This window comes from Morone saxatilis, unplaced genomic scaffold (genome assembly GCF_004916995.1).
Source record: "Morone saxatilis isolate NCDOM2014 unplaced genomic scaffold, NCSU_SB_2.0 Contig11, whole genome shotgun sequence".
Classification (NCBI taxonomy): Eukaryota; Metazoa; Chordata; class Actinopteri; family Moronidae; genus Morone; species Morone saxatilis.
Genome location: NW_023339663.1, coordinates 1,750,265 through 1,767,583, shown reverse-complemented (window position 1 = coordinate 1,767,583; position 17,319 = coordinate 1,750,265). Strand labels below are relative to the sequence as shown.

At 38.6% G+C, this 17,319-nt stretch overlaps 1 protein-coding gene across 1 annotated transcript in view; it reads right to left on the bottom strand.

Annotated features, from left to right (window-relative positions):
- Positions 1-17,319, bottom strand: part of LOC118320854 (multiple epidermal growth factor-like domains protein 11) — a gene marked incomplete in the record, with an annotated part of 94,827 nt that overhangs the window by 22,702 nt on the left and 54,806 nt on the right. The window contains 5 exon segments of the mRNA XM_035651977.1: positions 2,209-2,311; positions 2,442-2,605; positions 7,046-7,166; positions 15,809-15,983; positions 16,658-16,870. Coding sequence (XP_035507870.1) covers positions 2,209-2,311; positions 2,442-2,605; positions 7,046-7,166; positions 15,809-15,983; positions 16,658-16,870 — 776 coding nt within the window.

Genomic DNA, 17,319 nt, shown 5'->3' with positions numbered 1-17,319 from the left:
GTCCGTCCAGCTCAACGCACCAAACTCAGATCAAACTGTCAAACAGTGCTGATCAGATATGGATCCAGATTCTGTTACTGCGTTGACTATTTCTCTGATAGAACATTCAGAAACATATTTTAGGGCAGTGGTTCTCCCCACTAGGGGTCGCGAGGCCTTCTTGATTTTAAGGCATGTAACAAAACTTTAAAAATATACACAGCAGGCCTATCGCTCAACATTTGGTCCACTTCTGTAAAGAAAAGTAAATGTAAATTGTTTAATCTAACAACGGCCAAAGTGCCAGAGACAAGAAAACAGTGAATTTGTCAAAAAAGAAGCCTATTAAGCCTGTATGATTATTAGAAATGACCAATTAAATACATAACAGACACATAACACATTGTATAAAAAGTCAAAAGCTCAAAATTCATGTAAATGAATGACATCACTGAAGGAAGACACCAATGCAGTCTCTGTCTGATCTAAAGTTCGTTCTCTATGTGAACCTAAATTTAGTAAAGACAGAGATTCTCCAGCAGAAAGACAGCTCAGTTAAGTATTTTTAGTTTGGGTAAATTTAAATGAAAAACATTTGCACTCTGTGCTCACTGTTTAATATCATCTTATTGGGTTTTTTCACCCACTGGGAAAATAATGGATCACAGGGGAAGTCTTTAGCAGAACATGAGGGCTGCGCAGAGGTTTAACTGATACACACTGTGTTTTTATTACAGCTTCATAAAAACACTCGTATTATCTCACAGGACTGATTATCATTCAGTCGTCGCCTCAGCTGTAATTACAGAGAGCTACCTGTTTGAGTTTCTTTACATCTTCAAATTAAATTTATTTGGTTGCTTCTAACTTTTGGTCTAAAAATTCATCAATATATTAAAGTTTCTCCCAAAGACAATTCATTACCAATTCGCCCTCTGGCAGTGAATTAAAAGGCGCCCTTTCCATATTCATAAGCTCCCATATCGATCATTGCTGATCACGACTCTACCGATTGACAATTAGTGGGTAAAATAAGCAGAGCTACAACTTGAACGTAACAATTATTAAAGTAAAGAGGTACGCTGTCACTGCTGAGGATAACATAAAGTCTCCCGTGAAAATCACACGGGACACGAGAGTCTGAGAGCGAAGCCAAGTCTCACTTGAAAGGTGCTTTATCCACGGGGAACTCTTGTGAAGCTGAATTATTGAAGAGAGCCGCGCTGTCAAACTCATCCAAGCCTGAATCTCCATCAGTTTTAGAATTAAAGGTTTGAATGTCATATTGATCCGTAGTGTCCGTTTTCGTCATGCTGTCGCCAGCAACCCCCCCTCCTCAGACTGTCTCCCCTCTCCCTCTGAGTGAGTTTTCTTCTGGTATTTTCCAGACCTGTTTCACCTGCCCTCTAAACCTTCAATTTAGGGGCTGGATATGGCTCATGAAGGGTCTGTCCTCCAAGGGCCGGACTAAAAAGCAATCTACACCAGCAGAGTTATTGAAGCTTTTCAGAACAGAAAGTAGACCCTTTTCTTCAAGGCTATACGGTACGTTATGTATTCTTGTTACAATCAATATTGAGGTCATCTCACTTGTCTATCTCATGGAATGGTTACGCATTCAATTTATCAAATGTAATAACCCACAATAACTCTCAGAGATGCACATTTAGACAGTTTTTTAGAATATGATGGGGATCTAAATGTACCATGAACCGGTCGATGGTCCGATTCTAAAGTTATGAATCTGTCGACTGAAGCTTTGCTGCTCTCTTGAAAGGTAAAAGGTCACTCGCTGACAACGCCGACAGGATTTATAGCGCACCATCAAATCTAAAATCTAAAGTTTGGAAGACATTTTGATTCTCTAGGAAGGAAGGAAAGTTGGATAAAAGTCTGTCCATTTGTCATTTGTCTCAAGAACACACAGGACATGGATATTAAGCAGTTTTCAGCCATATTATGCTTAAACTGGGCAAGGTCTAAGGTAATCACGGCGGAAAGTTTTTTGTGTCTGTTAGAAAAACAATAAACAAAATTACTGTAATTCTGAAATGAGACATTTGTCTTCCATTTTGTCCCATAAAGAAAAAGAAATACTTCTGGTTCTGATTTCCTGGTATTTTATAAAATATATGTATTTGAAGATAAGCAAATATCCTCATTCCTGTTTCCAGAAGCCTGAACTTTGCCAGTCGCAGTGCTTATGAGCATCAAAGCTGCATAACTTACCTGTCCAACCTGCGAGACAGTGACAGAAGCCGGTCACTGGATCACAGCCATCAGCGTTGACACAGTCACACATCTCTCTGCAGTCCAGCCCGTACGATCCATCCTAACGACAGCGAGACGACAAAAATACAGATAATGCACTTTAACACAAAACTATCTCTTAAATCACAAATTATATTCTGTGCAACATGCTAGAGAAGTATCAAACTCTAATGTCTGCCATGAGCACTCACAGGACATGGTACGTCGCAGTATTCGTCCTTCCAGCCCGGCGAGCAGGTGCAGGTCCCGTTGACGGGGTCGCAGGCTGCCTCATTGGCACACTGACACGTCTGATTGCAGCTCAGTCCCCAAGTACCACTGGAACAAGGGATGGAGCAGTCCACGCTCTGCCAGCCTGGACAGACACAAGACCATCAGTGCACCAATATATTGAAGCACTTATTGTGTGTAATATGCACCTGTGAAGCATCTTATAACTCTGGTTTGGGTTTATTTTTTTTACTTAATATTTCATTTAAATTAAAATTCTGGATCATTTCAGATTCATTTTTTCATAGTGTTGAATTGATTTCAGCTAATACATATCACCATAAAACTTTCCCTGTTGAACACTTGCATTAAGATTATTTTTTGTGTTACAAGTTTTCTGAAATGTTTAAATATGCAAATGAAGTATTCTGTAATTAAAATGAACAATTTTGCATTTTCCAGAATCTGAACATCAGTTCAAAATCATTGTTTAATTTTGTTGACATGTTAGAGCCACAGGTTTTTATCTCTTTATCACTCCATAAATCTGTCAGCAGCCATTAAGAAATATCAATTTTTAGCATGTTTTTAGGAATAAAATTTTATATTTTATTATTAAATCAGACTGTAAATGATATATAATCAAACCCCTCTGTAAAAACCCTCACAATATAGAGAGGAATCAATATTTGCTGAGGTGCTGGAAACGTCAATGTGTCCAAACTTAAAACTGAAGATTTCTGCACACTTGCAATATTTTACTTTATTTAGGAAGCTTTTCGCTCTGTTAATAAAGTGATATACTGCATGGATTTAAGTGTGCAGAAATCTCAAGTTAATGCTAACCTTTGGTAAAATCTACGACGTAAATAAACAAATTGCAGTAAAATAAACACCCAATTGTCATATAGGCTTAGAAACATGAGCAGTCAGGTTGTAAACAATACACTTTATCCAGACTATCTAAACCAGTGGTTCATGGGGGGTCGCGAGGCCTTCTTGATTTTAAGAAAACGTCAAAATATACACGTCCATATTGACAAAATGTTTTAACGTTTATATTTGTGTAGGCGATCTAAGCAGCTTAAAAGGTTTTTTACATCCAGATAATTTCTATAAAATCCGCATCAGGCTAGTAAAGGAGACCTGTGTCTATTTGGGACTCTATATCTATACCAGCTGCTGTAAAGGTGAATGGTGAATGTTTCCCCTCGGTATATGTGGGGGTCTAAAAAAACAACAAATGATGATCTGATTGTTGGTGTTTCTGGGCCAGTTTATTGACTTTCTTTAGCAATGTTGTAACATTCTTAGATTTCAGCTGACGGACTGACGGCCAAAACTATAAAAATGTGACCCAATTGATCCTGAAAACTGTAGTGTAGTGTACTAACTGTACAGGGACCCTTATGATTCAATTATATGCAGATACTTTGTTTAATGCCACCACAAGGGGCTCAGAATTAAAAGTGATATTATTAAATAAATGTGTGTGTTACAGCAAAGTTTTCAAATATGAGCAAATATATTATTTTGTTGTCATATATTTAGTCTTTATTTGAATGAATATATTTATCTTTTGTATCTTCTGTGTTTACTTTGTACTTGCTGGTTCTTAAAATGTGGACATACTGGGACACACTGGTGGCCTTTGTTCCATCTCTTTCCTCTCATTTCCTGCCATCCCTCCAACTGTCTGCTATCTAATAAAGGCATAAAAACGCCCCCTAAAAAGAACGTGGACATTTCTCTGCACTGAATTTCACATATTTTTTGTCCTGTGGTGTATTTATCTCATTTCAGTGATTACTGGCTTTTGTCCTGAGGAAGGCAACGTGTGCTGAAACGCTGATGCTTCGAATTTTAAATTAAAAATTGCGTTGGAGTTATGAGTGCCCTGATTTTCCCTCCTTCCTTCAGTCTTCACCACGAGCAGATGCAGGATGCAAGGATGCATCATGTCTCAAAAATGTGTCAAATATCCTTTTGATATGCAGCCACTGATGCCTCTTTATGCCCCTTTAGGAGCCTTAATCATATTCTGAACTGTGTATAGATGATCAGATGTTTGCTTACATCTAGCATGAAGAACATTATAGTAACATGTTTGATAAGACTGAACTTTCCCCCTCAGTGGCTCTAGAAGAAAAAGGGAATAAGGGTTTACAGGGTGAAGACAGCTATCCAAAGCTCTCAGGCCCCCGGTCCTGCGCTGTGCCTCAGATGTCTCTCCACTTTAATTACCCATGTTCCCCACGAGGTTCGGTGGCGCATTAATATTTAAAGATGCTGATATTGAGAGATATTAAGGAAGTGAAGTAAAGAACAAAATACAAAACAAGACAAAGTTCTGGAGATCGTTGTTAAGGTAGGTACTTTTACTTTTTTGGGGTGGTCAGGAGTTTCTGGCTGGGTAGACGACCAAAATGATCGATCAATAACTGAAACATAATAAAAAAATAAAGTAGAATTACCAGTTATATGCCTCTGTCAACCAGTAAAGTATCTCCTCTGAGTCGAGTTAGACTCTATAATATATGTAGTGAAGACTTTGAAGGGAGTATGTAACAGCTATTAAGGCGCTGATACATATGTATGATTCCAGTGAAGTTTGAACTCATTAATGAAGGATTATCAGAGATGTATTGGCTAAACAAGTACACATGTACTTGTTTACTATGTAAAGATGGATTCTTATATAGAGTACAGCATTACAAAGCGTGGAGCTTTTGTTTTCTCCTTTTTAGATGCAAAGGGAAATCCATTAATTGGCCTCAAACTGTTATACATAAACGCACATTAGCTTTCTTACTAAAGTCTCCTGATCTGACTAATTGTTGGTTATGAAGTCGATTTAAAGCTCCAGTGTGAAACATTTAGGAGGATATACTGGCAGAAAATATGAATATAATATTCAGAGGTATGTTTTCATTAGTGTATAATCACCTGAAAATAAGAATGTTGTTTTCGTTATCTTAAAACGAGCTGTTTTTATCTACAGAGCGAGNNTGTTGAACCGCCATGTTTCTACATGTTGAGCTGAAACTGGGGTATATTTGGCATTTTTGCATAAAATGAGACAATGGAGCTAAGAGATGTTTCTGGGACTGAGACCAAACTGAAAGCAGTTTGTAAAACGGTTAAAATCCTCGATTTCAGACTCCTCGGTTACTGCGGCTGACAAATCCTGCCAGAAAACACCAAGTGGAAAAAACCCCTTTAACTCTGTAAGAAACAAACAAACACCTTATCCTGTTCTTTGGAGATTTCTCAGTGGATAACAAATCAATAAAAGATGGTTATATCACAGTCAGATGTTTCCAGGTATAATGGAGGCTTCCATTTATTGTGTTTACAGTATATGTGTGAGATATGAGATACATAAAGAGCAATCAAATCCACCAAAGAAGCCTCCAACAATAGTGAAGAAAGAAAGTAATGCAGCTACAACAGAGGTTGTGCTGTTGAATTACAACTGCTGTATTTATATGTCCAACTTCACAGGAAACTAATTGATTCTGATTGTCAGGTTTGTTTTCTGTACAGGTTTGCCGGATGGTGATTGGTCGGTTGACAACAGCTCTGCTTTTAACGTTATCGGAGATATCAGGAATCTGACATCTTGGAGGAAAGAAGAAGCATCAACGAGCTGCAGATACCTACAAAAGACGCCATTTCTGGCAGTTACACCTACATAAACTGATCCAGCTGTCATTGATTTGACAACCTCTGTATGGAGATTTTCCAGCAGTGGTGTGTATGACAGCTGATACCGATATAAACAACAAACTGGGTCAGCCCAAGAAGATCTACCGAACCTTTTGTTAAACAGATTTGTGTGGATCATGCTTAGTTTTTTCTTTTCCGTCTTTCCCGATGTAACAGATCCTCTCCCATTAATCATCTCACGGCCCCTCAGATTTATCTGGTGACCCTTTTGGAGGGGCCGGACCTCTAGGTTGAGAACCCCTGCACTAAACTGAATATAACCAACTGGAGCAGCTACAACAGTAAAAAGCTGCTCCAACATTGATGCATCAGTTTTAACAATCTAACAATGTCACATACATCATACATTTGTTTCTGTTTCTGTTTTTTTATTTTATTTTGTTTGTTGTTGATTTTGAATGTGGGACTTTAACTCTAATGGAGTATTTGTACAGTTTTATTGGTACTTTCAGGTTAGTAAAGGATCCTAATACTTCTTCCACCACTGTGTATTATTTATTAGGTTTTTGTTTTCCATACATAGGCTCCTTTTTGACAAATGTAATGTTTTCTTCCCTGTGAATATAACTTGTGTTCAAAGTTTAGATCTGAAATAATAATCTAAACTAGAAATAACAGCTTCATATAGGTAGTTCATACAGAAATGAACCAAATGCTGACATATCGGCCTACTGTGTATATCTTTTAAAGTCTTTAAAGGCCTCGCGACACTCCCTGTGAAACTTTGGCGACCTCTAGTGGGGGAACTTAACACATGTTCAATAAAATGGGAAACAGATCACTAATATCTCCTGAAATCCATCATGAATGAACGCTCTGTAGCGGTGTAGTGCGGGATCAGAGAGCTGAACAGAACCTTCTCTGCAGATACAGGAGCCGTCAATGTGCGAGCAGGAGATCTCGTTGTGGCAGGAGCACGAGGAGGTGCAGTTGGTCCCGTAGAGGCTCGCAGGACAGCTGATAGAGCAGTCGTCCCCCTGGACACAAAGGACAGACAGAGAGACACTCAAACTGATGCTCACACACTACAATTGCAAAACTAGCAACGTATTTTAAAACCATAAACATCAAATCCATCGTCGAAGCAAAGGATCATTATCTTTTTTTAATTTTAAAATGTTGAACATTCCCTGTATATTTTAATCTCTTATATACTCTTTTTCTCTTTGTTTATATACTGTAGAATATATATTGTAACTTTAAAGTTTATAGGGGTGGCATGAAGTATCTCAGTGTCTCAGCTTCCTTTCCATTACCAATTTGCACAATTCCAACACTGTTTATGGATATTAACATTGTTCTTGCCCCAAACTGCATTAGATTAGCATAAAGTGGGCGTGTCTGCAAAGGGGAGACTCATGGGTACCCATAAGATCCGTTTTCTATCAGATATCTTCAGGTCGGAGCAGTGGCGTTACGATTCAGAGCAGGACCCCAGCGCGAGATGATCAAAGCGGCCCTTCCTACCACAATTAGATGTAACCTGATGTAATGTCAGTGGCGAATTAAAGAAGTGAAAGCACAAAGCTTTAAAGTGACCAGTAACAGTGAAATGCACAGCATAGCTGACACCTAAATTAGATGAAAACAGATAGCAGTGCTACAGAAGATGAGTCATAATAGGAAGGCTGAGGCCGTAACAGTAGACTACTTCACCATGGAGCACCATAAGAGATTAAAACACGCCTTCACACATATGAAAACATGATCCTATTAGTGACTCATATGGAAAATGATGATTTATAGGCATTATGAACACGAAACACTCCTGTGTAGATTGTTTACTGTACATAAATGTACTGTGAAGGACACCATGGAGTAAGTCACTGACCTTAGCTCACTGACTGCTATAAATACCTACATCATTTAATTGATTGATGTAAGTTCAGCTCACGTCAATCGACATTACAGCAGCGGTGCAGATACGACTGGTTAGTTACGGGCGCTCAACTGCTGCAGGCCCTTATACAACTGAATCACCTTCCGCCGCTGGGTCAGAGGTCACGAGATCACTGTGAAAGTAGCCATACAGGTTTTTCCATCGCCAGAATGCAGCCTAAAATTGGAGCGTTATTTAGCTTCATTCCTAACATGCTAGCATGACACAGCCGGTACCAATGGGTGCAGTCGATCATCTAGTTTCATATAATACTAGTATCTCCACTCTGGCTTTAAAACACAGCCTCTGAAAGACAGAGTGGAAGAGGTTAGGATAATGGGGTGGCCAATCAGATTTCACCAGTTGACATGCACCAAATGTTTTTGTTTTTTTTCCTGGTTAGTTACAATAAATACAAATACAGAGATATAATACAATAAAAGTTTGCAGGAGGAACTCAAAATTGAAGAACATGCTACTGTTGGCTGTATTCCCTGTTAACTAGTGCACTACATTCACCCTGCAGCATATTATCTGAGTTGAATTCTCAATGTGAAATGTCTGCTCTATATATTGCCTCAAAAAATGTCTGTGGCATGTACACTGCTAACAATCCCACCATACATTGGCTCATATTTTATCAACGTGAACAGTTACACAGCTACAGTGGACAACTACTCCACAGCTGTCAGTCTGCTACATTCATAAATGTAAAGTGGTGAAGATATGTTTTATTTACACGTTTCTTTCTGTCATGCAGTGTGCTCATAACTGTTAATTACTAATCTAGCTAAAGAGGAGTTTCATGAAAACTGCAACCCACATTTGGAGTTTTAGGAATACGCTGACTGACAGCAGGTTTCTCACCACCATCTCCCCCCAACCTGCCGCTTAACAGGAAAACACAGTTCACCTTTAAATTCATAATAAACCCACGACTGCATTAAACCTGATGTCAGAGATGTAGCAAACAAGCGCATGTATTATGGAGGAGAGAGGTGATCATCAGCGCCGGCGTCCCTGCAGAGAGACACGATGTCTGCACTCGTCCAATCAGTGGAGGACATGGTCAGACCAGCCAGAAGGACAGCTTGGCATTAGCAGAATGAGGAACCTTACTCTGCGCTGTTAGCGTGCTGTGAAAATGAGCTGCACACAACCTGAACCTCCAGCACGCTGTCGCATTGATCAGGACCTTCAACATATAAACTGTGCTAATTAAAGCCGTCTGCTTCCAACCTGCTGCCTTTGAATCGCTATTAATCTAATATTCACAAAGCCGGCCAAATGTGCAAAGACAGGAGAAGAGAGAAGCCTTATTAAAAAGTTGGAGAATTAATTCTTAAGGAAATAGGAAAAAAAAACCTTTGTTAATAAATAACGTGTGTGAGCCCAATAAAAGGAATCATCAGAATTTCCCAGGGGAAGTTCTAACAAGTGACCTCTAGAATAATAAATCCACGTGGATCGATGGATTCTGATATTTATCATTTTGAACCTGGAGTGTGTGGAGCTTCATCCGCCTGTTGCTTTTATGTCTCGTCCAATAAATAAATAAACCGGCTCGCTTTCTTCTTAAAACTGCATTCAATGAGGATTACATAGAATATAAATGTAATCAAAAGATGAAAGATAACTTCAATTACGTGCTCGTCACTGGAGTGGAGGTGCATTATAAGGCCAGCAGGTCATTAGGTTTATAACATTCTCACATCCTTTGGATAATAATGGCAAAAAATACACTTCATCCAGCCTGCAGGTGTGAATGTGTGGAGAGAGGATTGCTCTCAGAAAAACTTCCCTGGTTAGATGAAGGTCACAAAAACCAAGGATGTGTTTCTTATTGAGCCTGTCGCTGTGACATAAAGCCCCAAAGAACAGCACAGGTCAACAGTTTTCCTTCATAGGCGTATCATCACAAAGAGGCTGTAAAACAATGCAGAGAAACATTGAGACAGATTATATCACTGCTCCTTTAGACCTGTTCATAGACCTGTTAATATCATTGCTGTATAATATATTTTGTGTCCTGTGTATTTATTTATTCAGTATGCCACTACCTCCTCCTGTAACCTGTGCAATATTATATTTGAACTTTAAATCTGTATAGTAATACTGTATATAGTTTGTACATACAACCCTAATTCTATTTTTTTCTTGATATCTTGTATTATTTTGTTATTTAATGTGCATTTCTTCTTTTATCTGCTGTGTTTTATCTGGAGCTGCTGTAACAAGTGAATTTCCCCAGTGTGCGATCAATAAAGTCAAACCTATCTTTTTAATTTTAAGTAACTCAAACTCAATTTTGGAAGTTAAGCAGGTAATTTTAAGCGACATTAACTTAGTACAGAAAGATTCCTGATTAAGTAGTTTACTTTGTTTTTTACTGTACAAATAACAAATATAAAGTTAAGTCAGTGTCATTTAAAATTACTAAAGCTACTTCATCAAGAATGTTTTTAACTTACAAAAGTAAGTTGTAACCTTAGAAAACAAAATGGAACTAAGATATTTAGCATCAAAAATGTGCCTTTTTTCTATCCTGATTACGTTACGTACGTCAGTTACATGTAATCCATTACTCCCACATACAGCCAGTATGCTAACATTAGAAACTACAGTCAAACTACAAACATACTAATAATCGCCGAAGGTAGCTTAATTACCATGACACTTGCTAACAGCTAACAATAAAGCAGTAGCAGTAAACTAAACAGATTATACAGTAATTAACAGACAGCATTAGCCGAACGCTACCCGGTGATTTAAATACATACAGATGTCAGGATAAACAACATCTGGCCACTGTGTTGGGTCTAGGATATTTTATTGTCATTCACAACAAGGCTGTACAATGACATTTAGATATAGTTCATTTTATGTGACCTGCAAAAAGCAAAAAGACCAAAAAGAATATAAGAAAAATACAAAAAAAAGCATTAAAAATATAAATGATTATTAATTAGCATGATGAAGCCTGAGGGAAGGAGCAGCTCCTGTAGCTCTACCCAGATGACAGCAGGGCGAACAGGCTGTGGGTGGGTGGGTTGCTGTCTTTTAGGATCATTGGGGCTCTGCAGGCACCTCACCTCACCAACATCACGGATGCTGGGCGGCTGAGTAGCAGCGATCTTCTGGGGGGTTTGTAATCACCCGCTGCAGAGTTTGTGATGTTTCCAGTCAGGATGATTTCTATCGCTCCTTTGTCAAAGTTAACAAGAATTTGGCACAGGAATTTTGCTTTCTTCAGTTTCCTTTCTGTTATAGGGCGAAGATGTGAGATGACCATGACATGGTAGTACAATAGGGGATCATCCTGTATTGACAGATAAAATGCACTGTCCCTGTGTTTGCAGAGCTCTCTTTCTGTCTCCCATGGTCCGACTCTTAGTGACTCTTTATTTGCTTTACATGCATGTTGAGAGTGGCAGAGGACTTTGAAATTCATGCATAAAAAACACTAATTGTTGCATTAAAATTCACCAGAATAAAAGTGTCTGACACTAAAAATCTCATAGGGAAGGTTGACTTGTGTCCCTCAGCATGGGGGACGTGTCCCTTATTCCACGCTGAAGGTGGCACAATGAAGGTCAGTGGGACTGGGGGAAGACTGAAGGAGTGTGACGGCTGACGGTTCCTCCCGACAGATCAGTACTGTTGTTCTGCAGATTTCCAACCAGAGCTGCACGTGTTTACAGGTATCGATCGATCTGCCCACAGCGGTGACAATACCGCGTATAAATTCTGTTTAAATCTGTTTACACAGAGTACCAAACTGCGAGTTACCAGCGCAGCAATAATTCAGTTTAAATCAATAACACTCCGCCGAGAGCAACATCTATCTGAATTTAGCTGCTATAAACCAAACGGACATTCGTCTCCAGCACTCATCCTACTTTCATCTGCTGAAAATCCCCGATGTTCTCGGTCCAATTATCAAAGACCCTGTCATCTCTCTGCTCCTAGGTGTCTCATCTCCGCTCTCTGCTCAGTCACTGCGAGATCAGTCAACACACCAGGGGGGCCAGGGGCCACTGAGCCCCACCAGCCGAAAAACCACACACACACACACACGCTACATGTAGTGATAATATTATAACACTTAATGGCCTAAATCTAGAAATCTGAAATCCTAATTTTAACTTCAAATCCATTTTCTTGCCTCCCGCCAACAAAGTCTAAACCATTAATCCTGATTCTACTTTTAACTCTAAATGTTTTAACTCTAAACAACTGTGCATTAGATCATTCTTGTACTCTGACTGGCTGATATGATTCCCTTTTACTGTCCTGTCATCATCAGTACATAATGAGATCTCAAACCCTCCGCCCACCTCCCTCCGGCCTGCCATGTAATGTCAAAAACACAACTCAATCCTGCCCACAAGATTATTATATATATATTTTTATTATAATTCGTTCTAGTTGTTTTATATAAATTACTACCCCCTTCATATACAATTAAAATTAAATCCATTTCCATTTTTACAAATGTGTTTCATGTGGCTCAAAAAAGGGCAAAGGTCAATGATTTGAGTTGAGAATGGTTTAATAAGAAGAGAGGATTCATTTGATGTTTGGCTGCTAACAACAAAGATTATATAAATAGATCTAAATATAGAAACTGCTGTATGCATGTTTTTGTTAAGTATGATGTTAGAAATGGAAATACCCCCCCCAGTTTGAGTTTGAGACGTCTGCTAACTAACTAACAGACAAACAAACAAACTATCATTTGGGACTAAAACAAACTCCCTGTTACAAAAGTAGAGTCCAACCTAATGTGTATTAATTCTAGTGTGAATCAAACACAGACCTCCTGAACATCCTGAGGTTGTTGAGTCCAAACACACAGAGGCTGAAAGTGAACACTGTTACAGAAGGTCTGTATAAATTCACTCTCTCTTATTACTGCTTACACAACACTGCCCCGACATCCACACACTCTCCTTTAGGTTGACCTATATCATGGGGTTTGCACCTGCAGTAACCTTTCATTACGAGCCACGTAACACTACGACTAAACCTGCACAGTCAACAGCACCTGATAAATTAACCTCAGCATGTTATAGAGCATGCCCTGCACCTGCGGCTGTGAAGCCTGCTCACATTATCTTCACACGGTGGCCCGCAAAGTACCTCAGCGGACTGTATTTGTAAGAACAAAGATAGTGAGCTAACGGATGAACGGTTCCAGAGTAATTCTCTCACACATTTCTCTTAATTTAATATAAGAAAAGTCAACTCCAGACGCACCAAACGTTCTTAACCACCAAAACCTGCTCTCACCAGGTGAGCTGAATGATGAAAACCAATGGATCTTGAATTGGAGGCGTGATAGGCGATATAGATCGATAATTCAATCACTAAAACTACTCTAAAACAAAGAATAATGTGTTTATCTATGCTTTCTTTATGTTCCTCACATGTAAAACACATGTTTCCTTGCTTTAGACTATTTGTGGACTGTGACAGAGAGGGACCTCACATACTACTTTATTATTATTGTTTTCTTACTTATCTGTATATACATATATATATTTTACACTTGCCAATAAAGTTTGAATCTGAATTTAATGGACATGAAGAGAGGAGAAAAACATAAGAAAACATTGAATGTGAATAGTGAATCCCAGAATTCAATGGGTACTAACTAAATAAGAATAAATTATGGATATAAACAAAAATGAGAGAAAACTGGTGTTAATATATCGCTTTTTGTACAAGGTCCATTGTTCATTAACAGATGTGTGTGGTGGAGACTAATTTTTTTCTTTGTATGTATTTGTTTTAATGTACTTGGGAATAGAAAAGATTTACAGTTTGTTTTATATTTCATTGAAGCTTCTGTGGCCGTTCTGACTGTATCACCTACAGCGGCTGCAGTGTAAAGCTTTGGGTGGATGTGGAGGATCTGGACTTTATCTCTGTGGTTGATTCATTAGGTCTCCTGTTCAACTGTGGCTCAGTTAAAACTGTGTAAAGGAAGGCAATGAGAATGTCATTCAACCACTGCACTGCACCGGGCTGTACTGTTTAACTGTTAACCATCTAACTAATGATTCATGTAAATTAGCTCTGTAGTAATAGTTTTGTTCTGTAACAAGCTGAAGCAAACTAGCGAGCATTTTGCTAACATAAGCTTAACATGTGATTATATGTTTGTCGCTTTTATCTTTAACCATCTTTATAATGACAGGAAATGAGGAAGCTGACAGAGGCTAGCTCAACTGTTATTGGAGCGGGGCTTTGAAGAGTCACATGTGAGGCAAAAAGCAAACTGTAGATAAAATAAACATAATTTTATGCAGCAGAAATATGTTTTTTTCTGTTTTCATCACTCTGAGATTGACGTTCATTGTGATTGATGGAGAGCAGATTTCCTTTTTCTAAACTAATACAATAAATAATAATAGGATGATTAGAAGACGTTATTAGTTAAATATGATCCAGAATAATAACATTAAGACATTAATTGTTAGCATTGTGAGTCTTTTGCAGGTTATAACATATTAGGGCTGAATGATGGTAAAAACATCACATTGTGATTATTTTGACAGATATTGTGATATGATTTGCGGAATGATTATTTTTGCGTCGCAAATTTAATTTTCACTGAAAAAACTATTAAAATCATGATGATTTGACATTTTTTGGGGTCTATATAAAAGATTTGTAGGCCAAGCATCTCTGCAGCACTACATTTTACTTTTATCAAAAAATTCCAGCTTCTTCAATTTGCATATTGCACTTAATAAGTGTGCAGCCCTATGACACACAAAACATAGCTCAAGTTAAGTAAAACGTTACATTTATTATTTATTATTTTAAGGTTTTTTATACCAAGCATAATGTAAAATGATGAAAATTATAAGATTCAGTATAATTAAACTGAATAATTCAAGTGATATATGAGCACACATTGCAATCATAGGTTAAAATACTGCTAGACATGGCTGAAGAATAAAAGTGTTAGTTAATGAAGAGGCGTTTGGAAGCTGAGCCACATGATCTGGATCAATAAAAAGAGCCAAAATCACCAGCATGACTATAAATCTTACAACAGAATATCTGGAGGTGGAAGTCAAACACATTCATTGATGTTATTTAGATGCATTCAGTGGCTTTTTAAGTTTGACCCACAGTGGGGACATGTAAGTTGCTGTAGTAACACTCTATGGCACTTTCATTGTTTCCTCAGTCTGCTGCTGTCTACTGGATGATGGCTGAACTTTGTTCCAACTTGCTGCCATGGCAACCACAGAAACCACACAGCGAAATAATGCAGGAAATAATTTTACTGGTATCTTGGTTCCCTGATGAGATTACAGTAGATGAATTGCAGCAACCTGCAGCGTGTTCGGCGTGTTTGTAGGATGTGGTTGGCGGTCGCTCTGCTCTGAAAGCACTTTCATTTGCAGTCCTCATATCATTAATAAATACTTTTAAACGTGTAAAACAAAGTCCAAGTTACTGCTGATAATTCAGGATTCAGGAGACAGCCTGAGAGGTTTTATGATTTAATTGGTCTGTTTACATTATTGTACATTTAGTTTAAAGTATTCTAAAGCAATCTCATGAAACACCTGCAACTGCTGGTGTTAATTTGAAGCGGCGCAGCGATTAGAGCGATTCGGCTAATTGGGCAGCTTTCTCAGCATCAGATATGAATCTCCACGGCTGTGTGATGGTCGTCACAGGTTTTATCTCTCAGAGTAGGCGTGTTTCTGTACTTACTATGTACCCTGGAGCGCACACACAAGCTCCAGTGATGCCGTCGCAGTCGGCTCCGTTGGCACAGGCACACAGCTCCCTGCAGCCCTCGCCGTAGTAACCTGCCGGGCAGGTCTCGTTACAGTAAAGCCCCGCCCATCCTGCTGCACAGGTGCACTCTCCTGACAGAGGGTGACAACTGAGAGAGAGCAGACGTCAGTCAGTAAAGTGCATATTTCAAGCTGCATGTAGAACTAGTGCAAAACATTTTTGGTAGAGAAATAAAAGCCTATATGAAGATGTAGCGCTGCACCATCAGTGTTTTTATTATAAACATTTCAATTCTTCATTTTAGATGTTTAATGTTTTATGTTTCTGATCAACCTGCAGATGAAAATCAGCCTGTGTTGCTAAATCTGACACATTTACATAGTGGACTTAAATGAAAAATAAAAAAATAAAATGTGTTTTTTGTATTAAAAAAAGGCAAACCCACTCTGCAGTACCCCAAAGTACACATGGAAGGCTGAGCTGTATTCAAACGGTTGCAATCTGCAACTTCACCACTAGATGCTACTCAATCCTACATACTGGCACTTTAATATGCTGATATCCTTCAGGAAAGACATTGAAAGCAGACACTTTAAGTTCTGTATATCTATTTAAAGATGATGAATTTAACTTTCTTTAGTTGGAATATAGCAGGTTTGTGATGTATGGACTCACATGGAAAGTTTTATGGATTGTAATTGAAGTGTTAAAAAAAAAGACACTGAAGTGCAAAGACAGCTATAACAAGCTACTCAAACACAACCTTCTTCTATTCATACTGAGTTGTGCAGTGCAAAATCATACAGTAGATAGTTTCTGTACCTTAGTGTGTTTGCAGTTTTGCAGGGGCAGTATTTGTCACAGATGAGTCCGTACAGGCCTGTGGGACAGAAGCGGTCCTGGCAGCTGGGGCCCTTAAAGCCCTCATTGCAGAGGCAGGCCCCGTTGATGTGGTAGCACTTGGCCCCATTCTGACAGTCACACTTGTGGGCGCACTGCGGCCCGTAGGTGCCAACTGGGCATTCATCCTGGCATCTGGGTTGGTATTAGAAACAATAACGGAGCAGCGGTGAGAAGATCTGAATGTGTTTCTGGTCAGACTTGCTGAATGAGCGAGGTTGTTTCTTTAATAGGCACTAGCAAAAAATAAGAGATATTTCCAGGTACATTGTTGTAAACTTATTTTCCAGTCGGCCCAACATCCCCTTTAAAAGTTCTTGTGAATCTTTGCCTGCTAAAATGAGTTATTCTTATAATAATGTTCTGACTTCTACAGGACACTGGCTTTCATTTTACTCTAGTTAATGAAAGAAAATCATATTTGAAAGTTATGATATTAAGTTGGAACGCGGTCTTTGAGTTGCACAGACATATTTTATGGATATTTTATATTATATTCAATGTATAATTCATTGTTTCCAGTTTTAATCAAGCTGTTCTCTACTGTTATTGTTATACATTAGAATTATAATATATAAAATATC